The sequence below is a fragment of the Neofelis nebulosa genome, chromosome 7 (assembly GCF_028018385.1).
Source record: "Neofelis nebulosa isolate mNeoNeb1 chromosome 7, mNeoNeb1.pri, whole genome shotgun sequence".
In the NCBI taxonomy this organism is placed as follows: Eukaryota; Metazoa; Chordata; class Mammalia; order Carnivora; family Felidae; genus Neofelis; species Neofelis nebulosa.
The window spans coordinates 62030828-62056646 of record NC_080788.1 but is presented as its reverse complement, the minus strand read 5'-3'; the positions used below and the strand labels follow the sequence as shown (position 1 = coordinate 62056646).

At 51.2% G+C, this 25819-nt stretch overlaps 1 protein-coding gene across 6 annotated transcripts in view; it reads left to right on the top strand.

Annotated features, from left to right (window-relative positions):
• MAPKBP1 (mitogen-activated protein kinase binding protein 1) overlaps positions 1-25819 on the top strand; it is a 56271-nt gene that overhangs the window by 27879 nt on the left and 2573 nt on the right. For 3 of the 6 annotated variants that reach the window (XM_058738120.1, XM_058738119.1, XM_058738118.1), the window contains 28 exons: positions 10696-10758; positions 10992-11049; positions 12036-12206; positions 12602-12739; positions 12995-13177; positions 13412-13429; positions 13754-13914; positions 14726-14915; positions 15495-15641; positions 15855-16030; positions 16817-16908; positions 17179-17304; positions 17670-17740; positions 17879-18000; positions 18296-18371; positions 18485-18596; positions 18775-18838; positions 19098-19232; positions 19452-19588; positions 19794-19849; positions 21758-21997; positions 22438-22604; positions 22830-22975; positions 23079-23276; positions 23444-23528; positions 23811-24094; positions 24317-24913; positions 25354-25439. In XM_058738120.1, coding sequence (XP_058594103.1) covers positions 10696-10758; positions 10992-11049; positions 12036-12206; positions 12602-12739; positions 12995-13177; positions 13412-13429; positions 13754-13914; positions 14726-14915; positions 15495-15641; positions 15855-16030; positions 16817-16908; positions 17179-17304; positions 17670-17740; positions 17879-18000; positions 18296-18371; positions 18485-18596; positions 18775-18838; positions 19098-19232; positions 19452-19588; positions 19794-19849; positions 21758-21997; positions 22438-22604; positions 22830-22975; positions 23079-23276; positions 23444-23528; positions 23811-24094; positions 24317-24913; positions 25354-25439 — 4099 coding nt within the window. The remainder of the gene's footprint in view (positions 1-10695; positions 10759-10991; positions 11050-12035; positions 12207-12601; positions 12740-12994; positions 13178-13411; positions 13430-13753; positions 13915-14725; positions 14916-15494; positions 15642-15854; positions 16031-16816; positions 16909-17178; positions 17305-17669; positions 17741-17878; positions 18001-18295; positions 18372-18484; positions 18597-18774; positions 18839-19097; positions 19233-19451; positions 19589-19793; positions 19850-21757; positions 21998-22437; positions 22605-22829; positions 22976-23078; positions 23277-23443; positions 23529-23810; positions 24095-24316; positions 24914-25353; positions 25440-25819) is intronic. The other 3 variants (XM_058738122.1, XM_058738121.1, XM_058738123.1) reach the window with 2 other exon arrangements.

The window sequence follows — 25819 nt, the reverse complement described above, 5'->3', positions numbered from 1 at the left end:
AATATCTACCTTCTGGTCACCTTTGAAAACACCTTTATTGAGTTGTAATGTACCACACAATTTGCTCATTTAAAGCGTAAAATTCATTATTATTTTTTTTTTAGCATATCTACAGAGTTGTGCAACCATCACCACATTCAATTTTAGAATATTTTCATCACCCCAAAAAGACTACATACTCATTAACATTCACTCTCCATTTACCCCCAAGACCTGCAGTCCTAAACAACCGCTAATCTACTTTGAGTCTGTATAGATTTACCTGTTCTGGGTATTTCATATAAGTGGAATCATTCCATATAAGTAGAATATTTGGCTTTGTGTGACTTTTTTAAGTTAGCATAATGTTTTTAATGTTCATACATGTCATGGTAGGTATCAGTACTTTGTCTTTTTATGGCCGAATAACATTCCATTGAATGGATGTCCCACATTTTTTCTGTTCATCAGTTGATGGGCACTTGGGTTGTTTTGACTTTCTGGCTATTTTATGAAAAGTACTGCTTTGAACATTTGCCCATTCTCATCACTTGGAGAGATGTCAGTGCCATGGGAGAGCTGTAAGGTTCCGCCTCCTGGGTGACTCATTTGGTTAAGCATCCAACTTTGGCTCAGGTCATGATTTCACGGCTCATGAGTTCGAGCCCCACATCGGGCTCTGTGCTATCAGCGTAGAGCTTGCTTCAGATCCTCTGCCCCCCTCCTCTCTCTCTCTGCCCCTCCCCTGCTTGCACTCTCTCTCTCAAAAAGAAATAAACATTGGGGCGCCTGGGTGGCGCAGTCGGTTAAGCGTCCGACTTCAGCTAGGTCACGATCTCGCGGTCCGTAGTTCGAGCCCCGCGTCGGGCTCTGGGCTGATGGCTCGGAGCCTGGAGCCTGTTTCCGATTCTGTGTCTCCCTCTCTCTCTGCCCCTCCCCCGTTCATGCTCTGTCTCTCTCTGTCCCAAAAATAAATAAAAAACGTTGAAAAAAAAAAAAAGAAATAAACATTAAAAAAATAAAGGAAGAAATACAGGTGGAGTTTTGGGGCTGGTGTTCTTTCCCTTGCCACCTTTTTACTCCTCTGCTCCTGCAGATGGGAACCCCCCAGCCATAGTTTCTTTAGGCTTTTGCAGAAGTGTTTCTTTTGGAGGCTTGGCAACTTTGCTGCTTCTGGGTCTCTCTGTCAATCCCTGTTCCTTCCAGCAAGGCGTGGGAGCACAAAAATGGGAAGGCCACACTGGTCTCCCTTTCTTCCCCCACTGTCAGCTTGGGAGTGCCAAGTTTCCCAGTGTGATTTCCACAGCAACTCTTGTAGTTTTTGTACCAGTATGTGATTTTCTTAGTTTTATCATCTCATCCAAAATCTACTTTTATCAAGAACTTATTCTGGGGGCGCCTGGGGGGCTCAGCCAGTTAAGTGTCCAACTTTGGCTCAGGTCATGATCTCATGGTTTGTGAGTTCGAGCCCTGTGTCAGGCTCTGCGCTGACAGCACAGAGCCTGGAGGCTGCTTCAGATTCTGTGTCTCCCTCTCTCTCTGCCCCTCTCTAGCTCACACTCTGTCTCTGTCTCTGTCTCATAAATAAATAAACAGTAAAAAAAAAAAAAAAAAAGGAAAAAAAAATTTATTCTGTGCCAGGCACTTTGTTAAGCACTTTGCAAGGAATGATTTTATTTAATACTTAGAGCAACCCTGTAAAGTTGATACTGTTATCCCATTTAGAGAAGGAAACTAAGATACAGAGATGTTAAGCGGTTTGCTTAAGGTCACACAGCTAGTGAGTGTCTGTATTGGGATTTCAACCGAAGTAGTCTGACTACAGAGCTCTTAATCTTAAAATGGCATGGGGTGGGGGAAGATCTGACTTTCTGCTTATTTTTAAAGGTTGCTTTTCGTGTAGCCGTCTGCCTGCCGTACGAATGAGAAGAGCCCAATTTATGGGCATCTCAGTCTGTGCCAGGGAAACTTCTGTCCCTGAGTCCTCGGGCCAGTGTCTCTCCTGAGTGGCCCTTTGGCATTTGATGCATGCAGTGGGGGTGCTGTGGGAGCTACACTGGCTTTACTCTGTAGAGGCTGAGCTGGCCTCCTTCTCCCTGACCAGAAGCAAGTTGATGAATGACCTCTGTTGCTGCCTACCCTGTGCAGCCTGCCTCAGGAGGATTCCACCCATGCCTGCCCCTGCCTGGGAAAGCTGGGTTCCTTCTTGTTGGAGATGGGGCTGGGGCTGGATGTGAGGTAGGCAGGAAAGACCTGGGCTGCTGCTTGGTACGTGCTGAGCCTCGCGTGCCTGCCCTAGGGATTGTGGACGCTTGCTCCCCACCTCTTTCCCCCATGCCCCTGTCTCCAGGCCTGGTACCTTTAAGGATGTGTGCTTCTGTTTGTGGGCAGGTCCCAGCCTGGCACGTGTGCCTGGCAGTCATTAGCCTTCCAGGTGGTGTATGGAAGCTTCCCTTCTGTGACATCTAGTAGGTTCCCTCAGTGTGCTTGGCTTGGGCCAGCCCTGGGCAGTGAGTGCCATGATCTACTACCTGACCTTCTACATTACTAGAACTTCAAGTTCTCCTTTTGTAAATGGCGTCTTTTTGAATGTTTTCATTTTGCTGTGCGCTAGAGCTCCCTGTTGCTGCTCTGGGGTGTCTGGGGGCCACCAAAGTGTATGTGAGCCAAGCAGGCTCTTTCCCTTCTTCTTTTCCTAGCTGGTGAGCCTAACCCCACCCCCACTCTCTAGTTCCTACTGTGCTTGTTGCTCTAGGAGCTGCTCAGGTATCCTAGAAACAAGAAGAAAAACAAAGCTCAGAAAAGTCTCCCAGAGGCCTAGAGGCAAATATCAAACCAAAACAAAGTTTTCTGAAAGGAAATGAAACAGCTCCAAGAAGGTGGGGTGGAGGGGGATGTGTGTCAGGCAGAGGTGGGTGAAGTCTCTGGGCAGAGACCCCTCAGTTTTAGTGGCTGCTGCATCTCTTCTCCAGAGTCCTCCTCCCTTTGCTGTTCTCTCCACAGAAAGCCTACCCTTCACCTGTCACACTTCGAGCCCCCCTGCTGCAGGAGGCCAAGTGGTCCCCAGATAGCCTCTTTGAGGGATTCAGTTTAGTTGAACATCCATAGTTGACTTGGGCCCCTTCTGGCCTAGTGGAGGATTTAGGGGCTGTAGAGCCCAGCATAGTCCCCATTGCCACGGTGGGAGCCAGTCAGTTCTGAGAATGGCTTTCCCTTGACCGCCAATGCCAAAGTTCAGGGTCTGGCCTGGGTGACTGCTCTGGGCAGGGCAGCTACTGAAGTGGGGGTGTCCTGGAAAGATAACCTGCTCTATCCAGCAGCCCAGAGGAGGACTCTTGGTTGCTTTAACTGGGGAGGAGGAGGGGAAACCTATATTTCCTGAGAAGACCCTCCATTCACTCAGCCCATATTGGAAGTTATGCTGAGGTCCCCAGCTCCAAAGCATTGGACCAGGTATGAAACCACAAAAATCTCTCCCTGAACTGTGTTCTAGTGGCATCTCAGCTGAAGGAGCACAGAAGTACCTTTGTACTGTCTGTGGCAAGCCCTGAGTGGGGGTTTGCCAGGGAGTGTGTGGGACTATGGAGAGACCAGGTGGCCACAAGAGAAGATGCTTAGACTTTGTGCCCTGGTGGATGTGAGTCTTGTGTGTGAGGGGCACTCACAAGCATCAGTCTCCTCATTGCCAGTCTTCTGGTTGTTCTGTAAGTCTCACACCTGAAACTGAGGCCCCTTACTTCTTCCTCAAATGGTTTGGTCATAGATACCTTCATTCATTTGTTCAGCAGATATTTGTTGAAAACCTGCTCTGGGCCAGGTGGTATTCCAGGCACAAGGTATATAGCCATGAGTAGAACAGGAAGGGTGACTGTTTTGTGGGGTTTAGGTTCAAGAGGGACAGGCAGACAATATGCATGTAAACAAATAAATGAGCAAGAGAATCACAGAGATGGTAAGTGTTCTGAAGAAAGTAAAGCTGAGTGATGGAAGGGAGAGTAAGTGAGTGATTAGTGGTTTGTGTGGTGGGGGATGGGGCCGGACAAGGGGCTACTTTAAGACTGGGTGGATAAAACTCAGTGGGAGGTAAAATGCAGCTGCTGTCTGAATGACAAAGAGGAATGAACACATGAGGATCTGACACCAATGTGGACCAGGTGGAGGAAATCTCTAGTGCAAAGGTTCCAGGGAAAGGAGGGATCGACTCACTTGTTTCAGGAGCTGAGCAGTGGCAGTGGTGGCTAGATCATAACGGGTGAGAGAAAGGTGGTCAGACACTGCATTTTGACCTGGCTTGTAAGTCTTGCAGCCCACGGAGATTTACCTTTTGTTCCAGAAGGGGATATGTTTAGAGTCCTCTGGGTAGAGAGAAATGCACTGGTAGCTCTACACAGGTAACCATGTTATTCACTGGGTTATTACCATCAAGCCTTTCTCGTGTTTTTGAGGAGGGACTTGTAAAATGTCCCAGAAACAGAGATGCCAATGGATCTCATGACCTGGCCTAAGAGGATTACTTATTTGGAAGGTATTGGATGGCAAGTACCTAAAGAGGACCATAACTGAGGATGCCTTCGGAAACACCCTCATTCATTATCTCTTAGAGTAATTAAAGCTATACAATTTTCCAGAGGGACAGTTTATAATTCCATTCCTGGCTGAGGACCCTAATGAATCACTAGTGCCCAGCAGGTCGTGTATGGGATGCCATAATTGGGGTTCCTGTTGTAAGTGCTGACCCCCTGGATAGTGCTTTCCTTGTTAGTGGTGTACCAGAGTACCCTTCCAGAAGACGGACAGCAGCACCATGCTGGTAACTCTGTCCGTTGTCTTCTTCAGTTTCCACAGCAATTCCGTGAGGTAGATATTATTCTTTCTGTTTTACAGATGAAACTGAAGGAAACTGAAGTTCAGAGAAGTTAAGGAATATGCCCAGGATCACACAGTATGCTAGTAGATGGGTCTGCCTGACCCCAGTTTTCTTGTTTCCACCATCATACTGCTGCCCTCAAGTGTCAGCCCTAAAAGCTTAGGGTAGGGGAGAACCATGCACCTGCCCCAGGTCCCTAGTTCTCAGTTCTGCTAATCAGGAGATTCCTTGGCTTTGAAATCTGATAGCTACTGACTTAAAGATGTATTCACTCATTCACAAATATTTATTGAGTGCCTATCTTCTAGGCCCTGGGGATGTAAACAAAACAGACAAAAATACCTCCTTCACTGAGCCGGCAATCTAGTGATGCAGATAGATCTCTTCCCTCCCAAAAAGTTAACTTTACAGAATATTACAGGTTGATGAGTGCTTTGGAAAAAGTGTAAGCAGTGAAAGGGAATAGGGAATGGGGGTAGGGTATGAGGTTGCAATGTTAAATAAGGCTAGAGAGTGACATTTGAGTTAGCCTTGAAGAACCTCTTGTCCCTCTGATTTTACCTGGTCTGAAAGAACTTTAAGGCACAGGGTCACTGCTTGAATCTACTGTGTCTCGCTCCCTGCATGTGCTGCTGTGTTCGTTGCTCATCCCACGGTTCTTTCATTTCTGCCTTCTGGAGGATGGTTGGTAGGAGGTGGATCCTGTGGGAATGCCTGGCTTTTCATGATGGCAGCAGGCTTGAACCTGTCCAGAGGAGGGGTGTGTTGAGGGCTTGGCCCTTTCTGGTTCAGAGGAGTTGCTGGGCAGTGGGCCCAGCACCTGGTACTGGTGCTCTACCACGTGACTCCCGGGCTGAGGCCCCAGGGGACTGAGGCCTCACTGTCTCCTTGCACCTGCACCCTGGGGTTCTGCATTACAGGACTCAGGCAGGCGGTTGGGCCAGCCCAACCCTTGTCATGGATTCTAGCCAACAGTGCTGCAAGGGCACACATGAAAATGACTGCCTGTTGTGCTGGGCGAGGTCAAGGGCCCAGGAGGCCGGAGGCAGAGGGCCAAAGACTGATGCAAACTGCACCCCACCCTCTTCTTCCCTGCAGATGGGGAGCTTGTTCAAGGTCAGAGAAGACTGAGGTGGCTCCCACATCAGTGTTGTTGGGAGGACCTCAGCCAGTGGGGCTAGTGGGAACCTTGGATGTCTTTGCCAAGTTCTGCCGTCATTTCAGCACCTGCGTTATTGTCCCCACAAGTGGAGCTGTGACCATGGGGTTGGTCTCTTTCTTCCTCTATGTTGGGAGGTTTCCATATTTGAATAATTAAAAATTTCAGTTTAGAGGTCTATCTCTTGTCTATCTCTTGCACGTTTCTCTCTTTTGCTTAACTCCTCAATGACATACCTGAGATTTTTCTAGGCTAATGGTGTGTGTGTGTGTGTGTGTGTGTGTGTGTGTGTGTGTGTGTGTATGGCAGGGGTAGGGGGTGTTAGAGAAGGGAAGGGTTACCTCACAGTCAGTAATCTTTCTCTCTACATTGTGTTTTTACACACACATGCTGCTCTCATTCCTTCCCCCACCATGGAGCTGAACTTGCCAGGAGGAGGAAACAAGATGTTGTGGTCAAGCAAGACTCAGAATTTGTGTTTGGTGACTTGGAAAGCATTTTAAGCAGTCCAATGCACTGCCCTTGGAAAGTCACGATGCAGCTTTAGGATGATGGGTTTAAGGGAAAACTCAAAAGCATATCATAGAGCCCTCATCACCTACCTTTTCTGGATTTGGAGTGTGGTCAGCTGGAATATGTGTCGGGTCAGGTTGAGTCAGATCAGCCCTCAGCTGAAGCCGTTTGCCATGGTTTATGTATAGCTATCAGAAAGCTAGGTAACCTGTAGCTAGCACTCAGACTAGAGTCCCTGCTAGAGAAATGAGCCTCCAGAGTCAGGCCTCCTCAGTAGGTCGGCACAGATAATAAGAAAGTTAGAAAACATCGGTTGGGTGGAAAACTTGCTAGGCTTTTCATGATGGTGGCAGGCCAGGGTGTACATATGAGTGTGTGTGTGTGTGTGTGTGTGTATGTGTGAATTTTTGCACACTGAATAAAGTATTAAAATCCAAATATCTAAATCTATGAACTCGGAACTATAACTACTATAGTTTTCATCTGCCCTGTTCTGATTTTAAAAAAATTCTCTAGCCCAAATCCTTGTTCCCCTCAAAGTGCCCCACTCTTCTTTCCCTTTTCTCACAGGCTCCTGTCCAAGCACCGTGCATGTTAGGTCAATGTGTTTCCCCTTCTCTCACCTTCAACTTCACTTTCCTCTTCTTTCCTCTACTCACTTGCAGTCTGCACTCCTTAGAGCACTGCTTCTGGAGTCCTGATTCTCTTCAGCTTTAGCTGAGTGGCCTTGAGCCAGTTACCTCACAGTTCTGATCTCGGTTCTCCATCTGTATAGTGGGGATAATTGTACCAGCATCACAAGGTTGCTGTAAGGATTAGCTAAAACCAGACATCTAGGCTGCTTGGCAGAGTGCCTGCTGCTTAGAAAGTGCTTGATAAATGGTAACTCTTATTACTGAGCCCTGCTGTGTGGAGAGCAGAGGACCGGCTACTAAAGGAGTTCATGTTTAAAGTTCATGTTCAGAGTTCACTGAAACTCTTGTGTGGTGCATCTTAACTTAGCCAGGAGATGTCACTTCCATTTTCTTTCCATGCTTCTGTGCCGCTGTCCTAGACACTTGAGGTGGTTTCTCTCCATGTTTCCCCCATCCTTTCCTTGCTACCTTCTAAGCTTGGTATCCCTTAAATGAATGAAGATGCAGATATTTTCTTTCTCCAAGCTTAATCCTGCTCTCCTTTCTTGGCTGCCTTCCCAGAACAAAAAGCTTCCTTTGAAGTTTTTACCATTACTGAGGTCCTAACAGGACTCACCTCCATTCTTCCAAAGGAAAAACCTGACATAGTCTCTTAGTACCTCTTCCCCCACTGCCAGGAGCCCCCTTTCAGCTTCCTTTCCATGCTTAAGGAATAGTAATATTAGCATTTGCCATTTGCTTGGCTCCTGCTCTGTGTCAGAAAAAATCATTTAATCTTCACAGAAGTCTGATAAGCTAGATCTCAGTGTCTCCTTTATTATAGATAAGTAAACAGGAGTGTGCCTTACCCAGGGTCCCAGGGCTGTACATGCCAGAACAAGGGGTAGAACCCTGGTATCTACCTTCAGAGCGCACAGTGCCCCTCTGGCCCCACACTGCCTCTGAGGATCCAGATGTCCTCAGTCCCTCCCTCCATGGAAGACAGGCGGGGTATGGAGTAGGGACAGCTGGGCCTACGGATGCCCCAGAAGACCAAGCTAGTGGACCAGGGGAGGCATTCTTCCATTTAATAAGTGGTTTTTGAACAACTGCAATAGGGCAGCCTCTGCTAGGCACAGGAGACAAAGCTGTGAGCAGAACCAGACCCAGTTCTCATTCTCACGAAATGTACAATCTGGTGGGAGGGTCGTTAAAATAAGTGTAAAGTTGCAGCTGTGATAAATGTTACAAAAGATTGATACACTCTACTTGCTACAAGAGCATATACTGAGGCCATTTGACCTGAGATCTGAAAGAGGACTAAAGATTAACTAGTTGGAAAAGGGAGAGAAGAATGTTCTAGGTAATGGAAACAGTTCTTGCAAAGGAGCACAGCAAGTTAAAGAGAGTGAAGGAATGTGGTTGGAACATGGTTCATGGTGAAGCTGAAGGGTGGGCAGGGGTCATACCACCCAGGGCCTTCGTGGGCACTTTAAGGAGTTTGGTTTTGGAAGCCCCCCAGGGATGATCGTCCGGGAGTGACATGATCAGATCAGACACTCACGTGTGTTTGATGTAAAGAGCATTGAGAGTCAGGAGACCTGGGAGTCCTGGCTCTGCTCTCTATAGGAGTTTTCTGAGCCTAGGTTTCCTCATCTCAAAATCCTGGAGGGTTGGACTCAGTGATGTTTAAAGTCACCTAGCACAGTGCATTTAATTAAAAAAAATTAATGTTTATTTATTTTTGAGAGAGAGAGAGAGAGACAGAGTGTGAGCAGGGTAGGGGCAGAGAGAGACAGAGACACAGAATCTGAAGAAGGCTCCAGGGCCTGGGCTGTTAGCACAGAGCCTAACGTGGGGCTCAAACTCATGAGCCATGAGATCATGACCTGAGCCAAAGTTGGATGCTTAACCGACTGAGCCACCCAGGCGCTCTGCACAGTGCATTTAATTCCTTCCGTCCTTCCTTCCAGCTCTAAGGTTCTATGAGTCTGTTTTGCAGGAATTAGGTTCCCTGTATCCTGGATTGCCCGTAACAGAAGCTAGGCAAGTGTGCGTGGGTGTGTGTGTGTGTGTGTGTGTGTGTGTGTGTGTGTGTGTGAACAGGGGAGAAAGAGTGATGCGGCACAGAGTTTCCAAGGGCCTTTGACTTTTGTCATATATTTCAAACCCTATGACATGGCATTGCACAAGGGAAGCAGGAGACTAGAGATTGGTATAAAGAGAGAAAGGAGAAAGGAATGAAGAAAAGGGAACAAGGTAAGATGAGGAGATGGGGAGAGGAGAAAGCAAACAGCGAGGATTGATTTGGGGAAGGGGTCAGAAGAGAAGATGATGTGACTCAGGAATTCCAAGGCTTTGTTGCTCAGCCTGGCAGTTCTGGGCATATCTAGTACCTCAGAGATCCTGGTGACCCCAGAGATTACTTGTGGAATTTGCATATCGAAGTGGTTTATGGAGCCTAACGTGCCAAGCACTCGCTAGCAGCTTGTACTTGCCTTTGCTTCAAGTTTCAGCAGGCATTGGAGTTCCTATTAAACAAGGTTGGGTCTGGGGGATGTCACCCTCTGCTCAGTGTCTCCCCGTGTAGCAGGCTTCAGGCTTGCTCCTGCCAGCTACTTAGAGTACTCATGAAGTAGTAAGGTGGAAGGGGCAGCGGGCCCAGGCCTGCTGACAGCCAAGGAGCCTAAGAGAGAGCACTGCCTGCCTATGGCTTCGGGCTTCCTGCTTTGACTGCTGTCACCTGGCCTCCTCTCTGGAACCTCCTCTGGAAAGTCAGTCTGAACCTGATCCCGTCCAACCTTGCTGCCTGGTCAGAGAGGGTACTCCCACCCTTCTCTGCACAGCAGGCAGGCTGGCGGAGTTCCAGATTGTCTTCTGGCAGTCTGGAGTGCCCTTCTCAGGCTCTTTGCCATAGGGGATTCTCAGGGCTGGGCACAGGAGTTCTGAGGCACTGAACAGGCCTCCCCAGGCCTTCTTGGGCTCTCTCTGCCCCTCCCTCTAGTCTTACTGAGCCTTCCAGCAGCTCTGGCCTCCTGCCTCCCACCTCCTTCCTCATCTGGCACGTAGAGAGTATGGGGCCAGCTCCTGCCAGGTACACATGTGGGCTCACACATGAGAGGCCTTACCCCTCCTTGGAGCACAAACTCTTGTCATACATGTGGCTCTAAGCCTGTAAACTGGCTGCTGCTGTGCTCAAATCACATGTACTCTTCCCTCCTGCACCCCTTCCTGGGCTCTGTGTAAGGGCTGTGGGAAGGCCTGTGTCCTTGCTGCCCTTTGTGGGTATGGCCAGAGATGTTACTGGTATTTAGGGACCTGGTGGGATAGGCTTCCAGGGAGCCTTCCCCCTCATGGGGCTGCAGAGATAGGCCCTTGTGAGTGGGGAAGGGAAGCAAGAAGAGGTTGCCAGAAAGCAGTTGCCCTCAGTAGCAAGCAGAGCCCCTCTCAACTTGCACTCCACAGCTCCCTGTGCTGAGTGATGGGAATTCCCAGGTGGCCTGGGTGCCTCCTAGGGGAGCTGTGGCTTGGAGCTAAGCCTGTTGTCTCCCTTATCTCCTCAGGTGTGTGGTCGTGCTGTTCAATCCCCGGAAACACAAACAGCACCACATCCTCAACAGTTCCAGGTAAATGGGGCTGGGCCCTCAGGGAGCACCTCCATTTCCTGGGAGTTGTGAAAAGGGCACTGTCTGGGGTCTTTGAGTGTCTGAGGACTGGGACCTGGTTGGGCCCAGGATCAGATAGCAAAATGCCACTATGTGTGCCATTAGTGTCTGCTCACCTTGCCTCTTGAGGGGACTCTGTGGGAGCCAGGTTTAGGCCTGTCAGTGCCCCTCTGAGCCTACCTCATATCCTGCAGGAAAACCATCACTGCCCTGGCCTTCTCTCCTGATGGCAAGTACCTGGTCACTGGAGAGGTGAGTGAGGAACGGGGGCTGTAGTCCTCTGAGGTGGGTGAGTGGCCTGGCCTCAGCAGAGAGCTACAATCCTAGGCCTCGTTAGGGCTGCTGGCACTTTGGCTTCCTGAACAGATGCTAAATCCTAGTCTTTGCTCTGCCTGAAAACAGTGGTTCTTAAACCTTAGTGAAAATCACCTGGTTTGCTTGGTGAAGTACACATTGTCAGGCCTGCCCGCAGGGTTTCTGACTTTATAGGTCCGAGATGGGACCCCAAAATTTACATTTCTAACAAGTTGCCTAGTGCAGATTCTTCTGCTGGTTTGGGAAGCAGGCTTTGAAAAACCACTGCCTTAAAATATTCCTTATCTCCAGAGGCCCCCTGCTGGGCACATGAGGGATACCTCTGTGTTCTCAGGCTTACAGGGAGGCAGAGGAGACAGAAAAAGGCATGAGTGGTAGTGGTTCTCAACCTTGGAGACCCATCAAGAATCACTCAAGGAGTTTTGAACAAATACAGAGGTGCACACCCTGACACAGATATTGAACAAAATCTGGGCTGTTTTCTTCCTGATGATCATTGTCCTGAGATATTTATCATGTTTTTTAAAATACCTTTGCGGGGCGCCTGGGTGGCGCAGTCGGTTAAGCGTCCGACTTCAGCCAGGTCACGATCTCACGGTCCGTGAGTTCGAGCCCCGCGTCAGGCTCTGGGCTGATGGCTCGGAGCCTGGAGCCTGTTTCCGATTCTGTCTCCCTCTCTCTCTGCCCCTCCCCCGTTCATACTCTGTCTCTCTCTGTCCCAAAAATAAATAAAAAAGCGTTGAAAAAAAAATTTTAAAATACCTTTGCCCCATAATAGCGCTCTCCTCTTGACTCTTGGCCAGGGGTCATTAGAGAGATTTTATTGAGTAGCTGGAGGGGCGGGGGATGAGAACCCCCACCCTGAAAGGCTTGGGGAGTCTGTATGCCTCTGGCCCTCACTTCCAGTTCTTGCCTCCCTGCAGAGTGGGCACATGCCTGCCGTCCGGGTTTGGGACGTGGCTGAGCATAGCCAGGTGGCGGAGCTGCAAGAGCATAAATATGGCGTGGCTTGTGTGGCCTTCTCCCCTAGCGCCAAGTACATTGTCTCTGTGGGCTACCAGCATGACATGATTGTCAATGTCTGGGCCTGGAAGGTGAGTAGACTGGGTGGGCTGGCCTGACAGCCTCGTGGGAGTTCATGGACCAGTCAGGGAGCCAGGAAGCTGCTGATCTGAACCCTTCACTCCACTCTGCTAATCTCAGTCTCATTCTAGAAAATAGCCTGAAGCAGAAAAGAAAAACTGTGTAGCCAGGTGTGTGGGTAGAAAGGGGCTAGCTTTATGCCTTTGAGGATCTACAGAGGAAATGAATCTCTTCAGCCCCTCAAGAAAGAAATTCTTCTCTCTCCCTTCTTTTTCTGACCAAAAAATCTTGGAAAGGAGCCCTTTTTAAGTACAAATCCTATCTAACCCCTCCTCCTTCCTTTAAACCTCTTTCTTCTTAGCCCCAAGAGGCAGAATTTTGATTCTTCCTTTGGCTTTCCCTCCAGAAAAACATTGTGGTGGCCTCCAATAAGGTGTCCAGTCGGGTGACAGCAGTGTCCTTCTCTGAAGATTGCAGCTACTTTGTCACTGCAGGCAACCGGCACATCAAATTCTGGTACCTCGATGACAGTAAGACCTCAAAGGTGAGCTGCTGAGGCTGGAAGTAGCCCCAGAGCCAGGGCCTGCTCAGCCCACCCCAGGAGACCCTGTTCACTTGGGCCCCTCTCTGCTTACCGAGCGGCCATACAGAACTTCTGGGTGAGCCAGATGCTGTCCGGGCCAAGGAGTAGTCTCAAAGAGTGAGGGGGCCTTGCTGCTTCCCTTCCTTCTCCCCAGGGTCTAGTTTGCAGGGGCAGGCTCTGGGGTGGACAGGTGGCAACTGTGGTGTGTCTCCACAGGTGAACGCCACTGTGCCCCTGCTGGGCCGCTCAGGGCTGCTGGGGGAGCTGCGAAACAACCTGTTCACTGATGTGGCCTGTGGCCGAGGGAAGAAGGCCGACAGCACCTTTTGCATCACGTCCTCAGGGCTGCTGTGCGAGTTCAGCGATCGGAGGCTTTTGGATAAGTGGGTGGAGCTGAGAGTAAGCACCTCTGTCCCAATGGGTAGGGGCTGCCCGTGTGTAAGCTCAGGGGAGATCTGATGCCTCTGGCTCCATACCAGGGTCTAGGCCCTCACGCATGCAGGAGGGAACCCCAGGAGAGAGAAGCTTGTGGGAGCCAGAGCTTGGCCTAGTTCCAGCCCTTGGAGATCACTATAACTGCCTCCTCTCTGCTTTCTCTTTCCATCTTTCTTTCCTCTGCTTCCCTCTTCTCAGAATACAGACAGCTTCACAGTAAGTGGTACCTAGACCCTCCTGTCTTTCTCATGCTGTTTCTTTCTCTTTGCTGGGCTTTTCCTTCTTTGTCCTCTGCCAATACTTCTCGTGCCTTAGAAGGGTCCCTGACTCCCATCCCCCAATTGCACGTGGCTGTAGGCCCTCTGGCCACCTGCTGCTGGAGGGAGGGGTGTCTCTAGATGACAGCTGAGGGGCTCAGGCCAGAGCTGCTGGGGAGCTTTTTCCTCGCCTCTGCCTTGGCTGGTCCTTCCTCTTGGCAGGTGACTCTTGAGGAGGGGTTGGGCAGGTGACCCTTGCTGACCTGAGCCCTTCTGCCTGCAGACTACTGTGGCCCACTGCATCTCTGTGAGCCAAGACTACATTTTCTGTGGCTGTGCTGATGGCACCGTGCGCCTCTTCAACCCCTCTAACCTGCACTTTCTCAGCACGCTGCCCCGGCCCCACGCCCTGGGGACAGACATTGCCAGCGTCACTGAGGCCAGGTGAGCTGTGTGGGCCCCCTGCCTCCATTCAGAGCCTCACCTTGGGCCCAGCCTTCCCTGGCTGTGCTTCAGGAGTCAAACTGAGGAGTGTATCAGTGCCCCCATGATTGCCAGCACCACCTCTGTAGACCAACAGATTTGGGCTTATTGATACTAGTGCAACCAAGGAGGCTGCACACCGTGGGAAACCGGCGAGTGTCTTAGGAAGGGGGGAGGGTAGGTAGGGCTTATCGTAAGATTTGGGCTTGTATTAGATGATTTTAGGAATGGTTCAAGGTGTTGAAGTTTTGCTCTGGTTAGATGCTGTCAGGAAGTACAGGCAATTCTACAATTGGACTTCTTAATAATTTTTATCTAAAAGGTGGAAGGGAAGATACGGGGCTAAAGCTGTAATTGGTAAAGAAGTAGCATTCAATCATGATAGATGGGAATGGAAATGTACGGTCATTTTTGTGGTTTATACAGTGACGTGTGTTTATCTGTCCTCAGACACAATTATAGAGGGGTCTTGTTTTTGTTCTCTTCCATCATGGCCGCAGAGGTACCTTGTCTGACTTTCGTGTTCTCTGACACTGTGTTCATCACGAGAACACCGAGGTCCAACAACTAGTGCCAGGTCAGGGGTCAGCTCCTGGCTGACAGCTGTCAGAGACCTTTTTCTTTCTCAGGCAGCTGCCCCCTGCAGGTCTGGAGAGGGCTCCTCATGCTCCCTCTGCTCCTTCCTTTGTTCTTTGGCTTCTGTTTTCATTCGTTTTAGTCCTCCATTTCATCAGCTCCTCACTCACTGTTTGCCCTGTCCTCTTCCCCACAGTCGCCTCTTCTCTGGAGTGGCCAATGCCAGGTATCCAGACACCATTGCCTTGACTTTTGATCCTACTAATCAGTGGCTGTCTTGTGTATACAACGACCACAGCATTTATGTTTGGGATGTGAGGGACCCCAAGAAAGTGGGCAAGGTGTACTCAGCTCTGTATCATTCCTCCTGCGTCTGGAGTGTGGAGGTATGTGGGCTGGGCTGGCTTGGGACTGACCAGGTTTGCTGGGGTACCATTGTGGGGCAGGAGGTGGGGATCCCTGAGGATGCCTTCATATTCCTGCTGCCTCCTTTTTTCTCCAGCAACATCCCTGTGTATCCGCATATCTTCATGGGTCCTGAGGATTGAGCTTGAATTTTACTGCTTATGTATCTCAGGCTTCTTCCATTGTATCCCTGTCTGTCCCCAGCTTTGCCTCATCCTGGGCTGGGTGATCTTGGACAAGTTACTGAAATTGACTGAACCTCAGTTTCCTCAACTGTAAACTGGTGTACCTGATTACTCCAGTTGTCCTAAGGATTAAATGAAATGATATAAGCGGGAGATGTATGAGAGTGCCTGGAACATAGCGGGAGCTTTGTTAAGGTTTTTGCCCTTAGTGATAATACAGAGTATCTAATAGTTATGGCTTGCTTCCTATGTGACAAACACTGGGCTAAGTCTTGGCCAGCATCCTCTCTTTAATTGCATTCCCTTCCATCTCCTTGGGCAGGTAAAGGACTGCCCCCTACATGGAGATCTGACTTTGTTCCCTCTGCCCCTCAGGTCTACCCTGAAGTGAAGGACAGTAACCAGGCCTGCCTGCCCCCGAGTTCCTTTATCACCTGTTCCTCAGACAATACCATCCGCCTGTGGAACACAGAGAGCTCCGGGGTACACGGCTCCACCCTGCACCGAAACATCCTCAGCAATGTGAGCCCTGAGGCCTTAGGGCATCTACTCCCTACTTAATGCCCCCATCCCCTCAGCCTTCACACCCCCTTCTCAGGAACTGGGTCCCTTCCAGCTCTGGTTTGGCTGGGCTCTTTGAGCCAGGGGTTTATCTTGTCCAGCATTCTTCTCCCTTTGCAGCTGTACTGGGTCAGGCCTGCCTAATTCACCTGCTATTCTGACATGCTCCCCTAGGACCTCATTAAGATCATCTATGTGGATGGGAACACTCAGGCCCTGCTGGACACCGAGCTGCCCGGAGGAGACAAAGCTGATGGGTCCCTGATGGATCCCCGTGTGGGCATCCGCTCTGTGTGTATCAGCCCCAACGGACAGCATCTAGCTTCTGGGGACCGTGTAGGCACGCTCAGGTAATGCCAGGCCTGGAGTGGTACTGACTGCCTCCCACGGCACAGGGTGAGGGAGTTAGGTCCTGAAGGACAGAGCTTTAGAAAAATTGGCTCTGAAAGATTGGGGAACAAGATGTCTATATGCACGAAAAGATAGTAACTTTACAATGAAGAAACCCAGCAGAAACCATCCTAACCAAGTGAGTAAACTTAACATCCTCATGTCAACCTCATGAAGCCCATAATATGATGTGCTAAGATGGACATAGCATGGTTTCTGTGGTGTTCTTGCCCCAAATGCATAAACTCAGTTCAATCATGGGAAAACATCAAGCAGACTAAAACTGAGGTATGTAGGACAGAGTAGTCAATACTTTTCTAAAGAGTGTTGAAGAGTGATCAGTACTCCTCAAAAGCATCAAGGTCATGAATGATAAGGAAAGACTGAAGAACTGTCACCAACTACAGGTGATAAGGAGAAACAACAATTAAATGCAATTTGGACTCTTGATAGGATCTTGGATCCAGAAAAAAGGCTTTGTGGAAAAACTGGTGAAATTCAAATAAAATCTTTAATTAATTAATTAATACTACTGTACCAATGTAAATTTCCTGCTTCTGGTATTTGAACTGCCGTTAATATGAAAATTCTCTATACTCATTGCAATTTTTCTCTAAACCTAAAAGTTCAAAAATAAATAAAAATACAATTTTAAAAACAGGTTAGAGGGAAGGTATAGCAGAGAATGGAGGGTGAGCCTCTCCTCTGGTAGCCTGTCACCACCCTCTTCCCTCTCATCTTTGCAGAGTGCACGAGCTGCAGTCCCTGAGTGAGATGCTAAAGGTGGAGGCCCATGACTCAGAAATTCTATGCCTGGAGTACTCTAAGCCAGACACAGGTAAGAAGGATGCCTGGGATCTAACCCAGAATGGCACAGGGCCCCTCCAGTCCTGCTAGTGCCACTTACGTCCATCCTGGCTCTTGGATGCGGGACTGAACGTCATTTGAATCACTTGGTATTGCAGGTTTAGAGGAGGACAGCTCCATGCCTGCTGCATGGTTCACTTGGCTCAGAGTTATGGGGCTCGGTTCCTGTGGTCCTTTTGCCGGGCCCACATAGGGGTTTGCTCTGGGCACTCATGGGCTGATAGAGTTCTTTCAACCCCAGGTCTGAAGCTGTTGGCGTCAGCGAGCCGGGATCGGCTCATCCATGTGCTAGATGCTGGCCGTGAATATAGCCTGCAGCAGACATTGGACGAGCACTCATCCTCCATCACTGCTGTCAAGTTTGCAGGTGGGGGCAGGGCAGTTGAGACATATCTTGCCACCTACCACCAGTATCCTCCACCCCTATCTCCTGCCTCCATGAGAAGGGTGTGCCAGTCGCCAGGATGTGTGGGACAGCAATTGGGAGGCCTGGAGCTGGATGGGAAGACAGGTGGAATGTCGACTATCAGTCTAGGTGACTGTGAGCCAACCAGGTTGGCTGAGGACAGAGAGAACAGAAAGCTTAGGTTTGGAGGAAGTGTCCTGATTTAATTGGTTGTCCTGGTCTTGTGGAATAGTTCAGCAGTGGGGCAGTATGGAGGGAAGGCAGAGGAAGGGCTGGCCCCCTTGTGGTGAGAGCTGTGGTAATAGCTAGGCCCCCCTCCTCCATAGCCAGCGATGGGCAAGTCCGCATGATCAGCTGTGGAGCAGACAAGAGCATCTACTTCCGAACTGCACAGAAGGTGAGGGTATGGGGCTTCCCTGAATAGGGCAGTGGTTGGGGAATCTCAGTCATTCCCTGAGCTGAGATTGTAAGAGGTAAAGGGAGGCGAAAGCCGGGCTCTCTGGGCCTAGTGAGCCCACATGTTCTACCCCTTCAGTCCGGAGATGGAGTACAGTTTACACGGACGCACCACGTGGTACGGAAGACGACCCTCTATGATATGGATGTGGAGCCCAGCTGGAAGTACACGGCTATCGGCTGCCAGGACCGAAATATTCGGTGGGCGTCCCCTTCTCAAACCATCTAACCACCTTCCTTTGTGACCTCCACCCATGTGACCTGAGGGGTCAGCTTTAAGCAGCTGTCTCCCCATTTCTGTCTTTTTGTCTAGGACTTTGTACCCCTTGAGCCTGTAGAAAGAGCACTTTGCCTTACCCAAGAGGTGGTAGCCTCTTTGGTGTTGGGGAGTGGCTCTCAGAGAGAACAGGGCTGGGACTGAATGCTGGGGTCTCTGTCATCCAGGTGTGCTTGATTGTGGCCTCTTCTTCATGTGAACAAGAGTGTTTCTTTACAGGATCTTCAACATCAGCAGTGGGAAGCAGAAGAAGCTGTTTAAAGGATCACAGGGTGAGGACGGCACTCTCATTAAGGTAAGGGCCCAGCAGGATGGGCTCTGGACCAGAGAAAGGAAGGACAGGGGTAGTGGGTGGAAAGGGACTGGTGCTTCCCTTGTCCTCTGCCAGCTGTGTGTCCCACTCCTCAGGTGCAGACAGACCCCTCAGGGATCTATATCGCCACCAGCTGTTCTGACAAGAACCTCTCCATTTTTGACTTCTCCTCAGGCGAGTGTGTGGCCACCATGTTTGGCCACTCAGGTAAGTGTTTCCCCAGTAATCTATGGCTGGAACTTTACTCTTTCCTCCTTTAGTTTCTGGGGACCTAGCAGAGCTACTCGCCCCACCCCTCCCACCAATCATTGACCTCCACTGTTGGGACAGAAGCTTGGCGGGGACTTTAGAGTGGCTCATAGGCTGTATTCTTTGTTCCTCACAGAGATTGTCACTGGCATGAAGTTTAGTAATGACTGCAAACATCTCATCTCTGTGTCAGGGGACAGGTGAGCAGAAGCCAGCTTCCCTGAGACACAGATTTTTCCTCTGTGCCACACATATACCCAGCTCCCTCCCCTCTTTTCACATCAGTGATGTCTCTGGGAAGTAGGGCTGAGCAGGGGTCTTTCTTGGCTGGGCCTGATGTGGTACTAGAGGGTGGCCCTGGTCTTCTTGACAGCCCATGAGGAAGGGGAACTAGTGGTGTGCTACCTACCCCAGGTCCTACCCTACCCCTCCCTCACCCAACTCTGTGGCTCTATCCAGCTGTATATTTGTGTGGCGCCTGAGCTCTGAGATGACCATCAGCATGAGGCAGCGTCTGGCCGAGCTGCGCCAGCGTCAGCGAGGGGGCAAGCCACAAGGACCATCTTCTCCCCAAAGGGCTGCGGGTCCCAACCGGTGAGAACAGAGTATGGTTATGGGCGAGTGGTGGGTGGGCGTCTAGACTGCTTGCTGTGATCTCCGTGCTACTCCTTTCTGCTCTGGACTTGACATTCACCTGTACCTCCCAACTCCTGTACCCCCCCAACACACATTTCTTACGTGAAGACCCATAAAGGTTGGCCTCTACCTGCATTGAGTCTCCTCTCTCCATGACCTTGCTTGTCTTGGACTTAGGCATGAGGCCCCATCGATGTTGTCTCCTGGACCAGCTCTGTCATCAGACAGTGACAAGGAGGGAGAAGATGAAGGCACTGAAGAAGAAGAACTGCCAGCTCTTCCTATCCTTGCCAAGGGTACCAAGAAAGAGCCGGGTGTGTGAAAGTCTCATGTAGGGCCAGAGAGGCACCAGTTGGCACAGTGGCCAGATATGCCCTTTCTGGTACTGTGGGGGTGAGGTCAGGGTGAGCTGAGGAAATCAGAGCATCACTGTGGCCACACAGGTATGGGCTGATGTGGAGCCAGGGCTCTGGGTGGGTGGGCTGGAGATACTCTCTCTGACTGCCTGTCTCTGTCTAGCCTCAGTGCCTGGCCCAGTCCTGCCCCGAAGCCTGTCCCACTGGGAGATGAGTCGGGTGAGTCACCATCGTTATAATGCCCTTCCAAGGTTATAAGAGGCGGAGGAAGGTGAAAGTGGGCTCTCTAGGCCTGCTCACATGCTGCACCCCTTGAGTTTAAGAAAGGGCCTTGTGGGAGAGTCTGAGCAGCTTGACTGGTCCCAGGTTACAGATGATGAAGCCTAGGGGTCTCCTTCCTGCAGTCTGGGTGGGGTGGCCTGCAGGGGTGAGTCGCCACTAGAAGAAGTGCTCCACTTGTTCAGCTGTCTGGAGGCCTGGGAGTAAACCTGAACAAAGAACAGGTTGAGGTGGGGAGTAGAAAAGGGGTGTCCGAGCCAAACTGTTAGAACTGCAAGAGGGGCTCCTGGGTGGCTCAGTTGGTTAAGCGTCCAACTCTTGATTTCGGCTCAGGTCATGATCTCATGGTTCATGGGTTCGAGCCCTGTGTCGGGCTGTCTGCTGTCACTGTGGATCCTGGTTCAGATCCTTTATCTGTCTTTCTTTCTGCCCCCCACCCTCTCAAAAATAAATGAACATTAAAAAAAAAAAGAACTGAAATTCGAAAAAATCAAAGGTGCAAAGAATAGAAATCTGGAGAAACTAGTTTTTGGTTGTTTTTTTTTTTTTACATATATAATTTATTGTCAAATTAGTTTCCATACAACACCCAGTGCTCATCCCAACAAGTGCTCTCCTCAGTGGCCATCACCCACTTTCCCCTCTCCCCCAGCCCCCATCAACCCTCAGTTTGTTCTCAGTATTTAAGAATATTTTATGGTTTGCCTCCCTCCCTCTCTGTAACTTTCCCCCCCACTTCCCCTCTCCATGGTCTTCTGTTAAGTTTCTCAAGATCCACATATGAGTGAAAATATATGGTATCGGTCTTTCTCTGACTACTTTTTTCACTTAGTATGATACCCTCCAGTTGCATCCACGTAGCTGCAAATGGCCAGATTTCATTCTTTATCATTGCCACATAGTATTCCGTTGTATATATAAACCACATCTTCCTTATCCATTCATCAGTTGACGGACATTTAGGCTCTTTCCATAATTTGGCTATTGTTGAAAGTGCTGCTATAAACACTGGGGTACATGTGCCCCTATGCATCAGCACTCCTGTATCGCTTGGATAAATTCCTAGCAGTGCTATTTCTGGGTCATAGGGTAGTTCTATTTTTCATTTTTTGAGGAACCTCCACACACTGTTTTCCAGAGCCTGGAGGAACTAGTTTTAAAGACCCCACGTTAGGAGGTAAGCTCAGAACTTCCAGAGTAGTTATTTGGAGGGAAAGGGCTGTGAGAGGACTGGGCAGCTACTTCAGGGCAGCCCGAGGCGGATACAGACTTTCTGAGCAAGCCCCACAGCAGCCCAGCCCTCACTTGGGCCACATCAAGACTTCAAGGGGCAGCGCCTTCATTGTTAGCAGCAGCTCCATGGGATAATAGTGGCATGGTGCCCCTGGTGCCTTCTGACCAGGCCAGGGGCTCAAGGCTGGACTATTGGTTTGCCCTTGGTGCCGTGAATGAACTTAGAGCTGTCTTCTGGGTAAGGGATTTTGTAGAGATTCCCAGCTCCAAGGTGTCCGTGACACCAGGCGAAGGCTGAGACTAGAACATCGAAGACATGACGTAGAGTAAAGCTTAAGAACATGAATTCTGGACCCAGACTACCTGAGCTGTAACCTGCAGGCAGGCCCCTTACTGTCTGTGGGACTATACAGGTTACCTAAGTCCCCTGTGTTTCAGTTTTCCCATCTGTAAAAATGCGGAGAAGAATACTACTGACTTCATAAGGTGGTTGTGGGGATTAAGTGAGCGAACACATGTAAATAAAATGCCTGGCACACAGTAAGTGATATATGAATGTTCACTGATACTATTGTATGGTGGTTGTTAACTTCCCCCTCCTCTGCCCCACACCAGGCACAGGAGACGGTGGAGTTCCTGGCCCCAGCTCCTGTGGCCAATCAAGGACCCAGAAGAAGGAGTCGCTGGGCTCAGCCAGGCGTGGAGCTGAGTGTCCGCTCCATGCTGGACCTGCGGCAGCTGGAGACACTGGCCCCAAGCCCTCGAGACCGTAGCCAAGACTTGCTGGCCATGACCCCGTCTTGCCCTGGGAAACATGGTCAGCAGGTCCCTCCTGAGACCTCACATGCTAGCCAGGTGAGCCAGCTTTCTCCCAGCAACCTAGAGATCTCCAAGCAGCCTTAGGCAGCCTTAGGCAGCCTTATGCCAACAGCTGGGGCCTGAGCACTGGGCCATCTATGCTTGCTCTGCTCCTGTGGCACATTGGTAGCCTGGACTGCAAAGGTTCAGGCTGGCTAGGCTGTGTGGTGTGGTGATTGGGGTGGTACCCTTTGCCCTGGGCCAGGTTTCTTCAAGGGGTCATGATATTAAGTGGTGGCTGAAGGTTGACAGCCTGGAGTGTGACAGAATATTGTTATTCCAGAAGCTCAAGAACAGTAGCTGGAGCTATCCTCAGAGTTGGAATATTCAGCTTCCCCCAGAACTTACACACACCAAATCCTTGCCCACCTCCACCTCTTTTCTCAGACCTTTTCTCATGTCAGCATCCTCAGTAATGCCCCTTTGTGTGTTCCCAGAACGAAAAGCCCCCTCGGCATCAGGCTTCCCAACCCTGTTCCTGCCCCCACATTATTCGATTGTTGTCCCAAGAGGAAGGGGTCTTTGCCCAAGATCTGGAGCCTGCACCCATCGAAGATGGTATTGTCTACCCGGAGCCGAGTGACAGCCCCACCCTGGATACCAGGCAAGGGTCCTTCCCTCATCAGACTTCAGAGGCTATGCAGTCTTCCCTTCCTGTGCATTCTTTATATGGGAGGGCTGGCCCAGGATACTCAGGGCTTCCCTGCCACTTCGCCCCTGCCTCATCCCCAGTCCCACTCACAGGTCGGGGAGAAGGAAGCCAGATGTCTGGTGGGGCTGCTCACCCCTGCTAACTGCCTCTTCTTTCCCCTGCTGGCCCTCCTGAAAGTGAGTTCCAGGTGCAGGCTCCAGCCCGAGGGACCTTGGGAAGAGTATATCCAGGCAGCAGGGCCTCCGAGAAGCACAGCCCTGACAGTGCCTGCTCTGTGGATTATAGTAGCAGCCGCCTTTCCAGCCCTGAGCATCCCAACGAAGGTGAGGCTGCAGCTTTGAGGGAGGTCAGTGGACTGAGGTGGGAGTGGAGGCTCTGGTGACAGGTTGGTGCAGCATGATGCTTCTGTCCCTTCCCCACATCCAGACTCTGAGAGCACGGAGCCCCTGAGTGTGGATGGCATTTCCTCAGACCTTGAAGAGCCAGCCGAGGGTGATGAGGAAGAGGAGGAAGAAGAGGGAGGCACTGGCTCCTATGGGCTACAGGAAGGCAGTCCCCATACTCCAGACCAGGAGCAGTTTCTAAAACAGCACTTTGAGACTCTGGCCAATGGGGCTGCTCCAGGTGTGGTCAGAGGGCCAGTATGTGGTCACTGTAGTCTTCTCTCCTTCCCTCCTTGCCTGGATGAGAGGGAGGGTACAAGCGTAGGCCATGCCCTGGGTTACCTTCTAGGGGACGCAGAATCTGGCACCAGGGCTTGCTTCACTTCATAATTTCTGTCACCCTGGCAGGGGGCCCGGTCCGGGTACCAGAGAGGACAGAGTCTCGGAGCATCTCTTCACGATTCCTGTTGCAAGTGCAGACCCCCCCACTCAGGTACCTCTCCCCACAGCAGCTCTTACTCTCCTACAAGGAGCTCTGGCTCACTTGACCCCCCGGCCCTCCCCAGAGGGCCAGTCCTGGCTCTGGGGCAGCATGCCACCCTCCTCTCTCCAAGGCTGCTGTCTTCCTATGCTCAACAGTATTTTGCACTCCCAAGTTTGGGACGACTGGCCTGCTGGCTGTGTGCCGTTCCTTCTCTCCCAGCACTTCTCCTCATGTTGGCAAAGGGGACTCCTAAGCCTCCTCTGGGCCTTCTTCCACATTTCCTCCCTGTAGGGAACTGTCTCCATCTTCCTCAAGCCTGGCGCTGCCATCGAGACCAGTCCAGATGCTGCAGGTTTCGGGTGAGCAGCTGAGAGGCAGTGGTGCCAGTCCTCCAGGAGCACCCCCAGAGGCAGAGCCCTCCCCTGGAAATGGTGGCCCCCAGCAAGCAGTTCCTGTGCTGTTGCCACGACGCCGTCTCAACCCGGATAGCAGCTGGTCTCCCAAGAGAGTGGCTGCAGCCAGTCCCTTGGGTGGACTCCAGAAAGCCCAGTCTGTGCAGAGCCTGGTGCCACAAGGTGAGGAGCCTGGTGGGCTCAACTCCAGGGTGTGGGGAGTGTGGAGCGCATGAGCATGCTAGAGGAAGGAGGGCCTGATTTAGCTCTGATGTGTCACTGTGCTTGCCACTGGGTGTCCCTTAGTGGGTATGTGTGGGGAATAGCAACTCTTAGGGAGCTGAGTCTTTGCACCTGGGATGCCTTCCTCACCACCTGACCTGTATGTCTCTGTCTTCTCTGCAGATGAGGCCCCTCCACCGGGCCCATTGCTCTTACGGGAGATGGAAGCCCACGCGGGCCTGCGCTCCCTGCCACAGGCTGATGGCCGTCTTTCTCAGCCTCACTCCTACCAGAACCCCACCACCAGTTCCATGGCCAAGATCTCCCGCAGCATCTCTGTTGGGGAGAACTTGGGGCTGGCAGCCGAACCTCAAGCTCCTGCTCCCATTAGAGTCTCACCGCTCAGCAAGCTAGCCCTGCCCAGCCGGGCTCACCTGGTCCTGGACATTCCAAAGCCACTGCCTGATCGTCCTACCCTGGCCACATTCTCACCTGTTACCAAGGGCCGGGCCCCTGGTGAGGTGGACTGGCCTGGCTCCCCAGCAGGCCTGGGAAAGGCTCACAGTACATCTGAGAGGCGGGCCTGTTTGGGGGAGGGTGCCCCTCCCAAGCCTAGGACAGAGTGCCAGGCTCAGCCTGGGCCCAACAGCCCCTGTGGCCAGCAACTGCCGGTCAGCCCCCTCTTCCGAGGCCCTGAGAACTTGCAGTCCCCAACCCCTGAGAAGACTCCCAGCCCCATGGAATGCACCAGGCCAGGGGCAGCCCTGAGCCAGGACTCAGGTGTGCACACCTCTCCAGCTCTCATCTCCTGCCCCATCCTCTTTCTCCTGTCTCTGCTGTCTCCTCTCTGGCTCCATCCCATTTCTGTTCATCCAGCCTCTGGTGTTTTTGTCCTGTCTGCCCCTGTCTCAGTCTATAAGTCACACCCCTGATGGTGAGACACTCCTGCCAATCTTCATGATCTCCTTGTGACCCATTTGCCCCTTCAATGCTTCTGGCCCCTGGGGCTGGGGCTGGCCCTCCTCTCTGGACCTCGCTTTCTGTGTGGTATTTGGGGGAGGGGCGTTGTTGGGGAGGAAGGAGGCAAGAAAAGGGACAGTGGGCAAGTGGAGGTGGTGTGATCCTACAGGTAGGCCTCTCCAGCAATCAGTGACCTCTGGGTGGGAGGCCTGAAAGGGCAGCTTTGCTGGGCCTTACTGAGTTGTATCTGTCCCTCCCAGAACCAGCAGTGAGCCTGGAGCAGTGCGAACAACTTGTGGCAGAGCTCCAGGGCAACGTACGCCAGGCTGTGCGGCTCTACCACTTGGTACGTGTTGGACGCCTACCGTGGGGGGAGACAGAGTGCTAGCTGTGTATCCAGAACAACCATGCTAAGGCTCTTCCACTGACAGATGGGTGGAGCAATCAAGAACATTCTGGGCAGAGTAGGTGAGGGAGGTAGAGGCCATTAGGCCGGGGCTCTTGAATCGCGGACCTATTGGCCCTAAGAGCTGGAGACTTTCTCAGCCTGGAGGGGTAAGGGTGGAGAGACCATATGTCCTAGTTTGCTCAGGACCATCCCAGTTTATGTCTGTTGTCCCAGTATAATTATTCATTGTATCCCTTGTCATATTCAAAAACTATTTGGCCAACTTAGACATAGGGGGCAGTCCAGCAGGGCCTTCTTTGGAGGCAGGCTAGACCCAG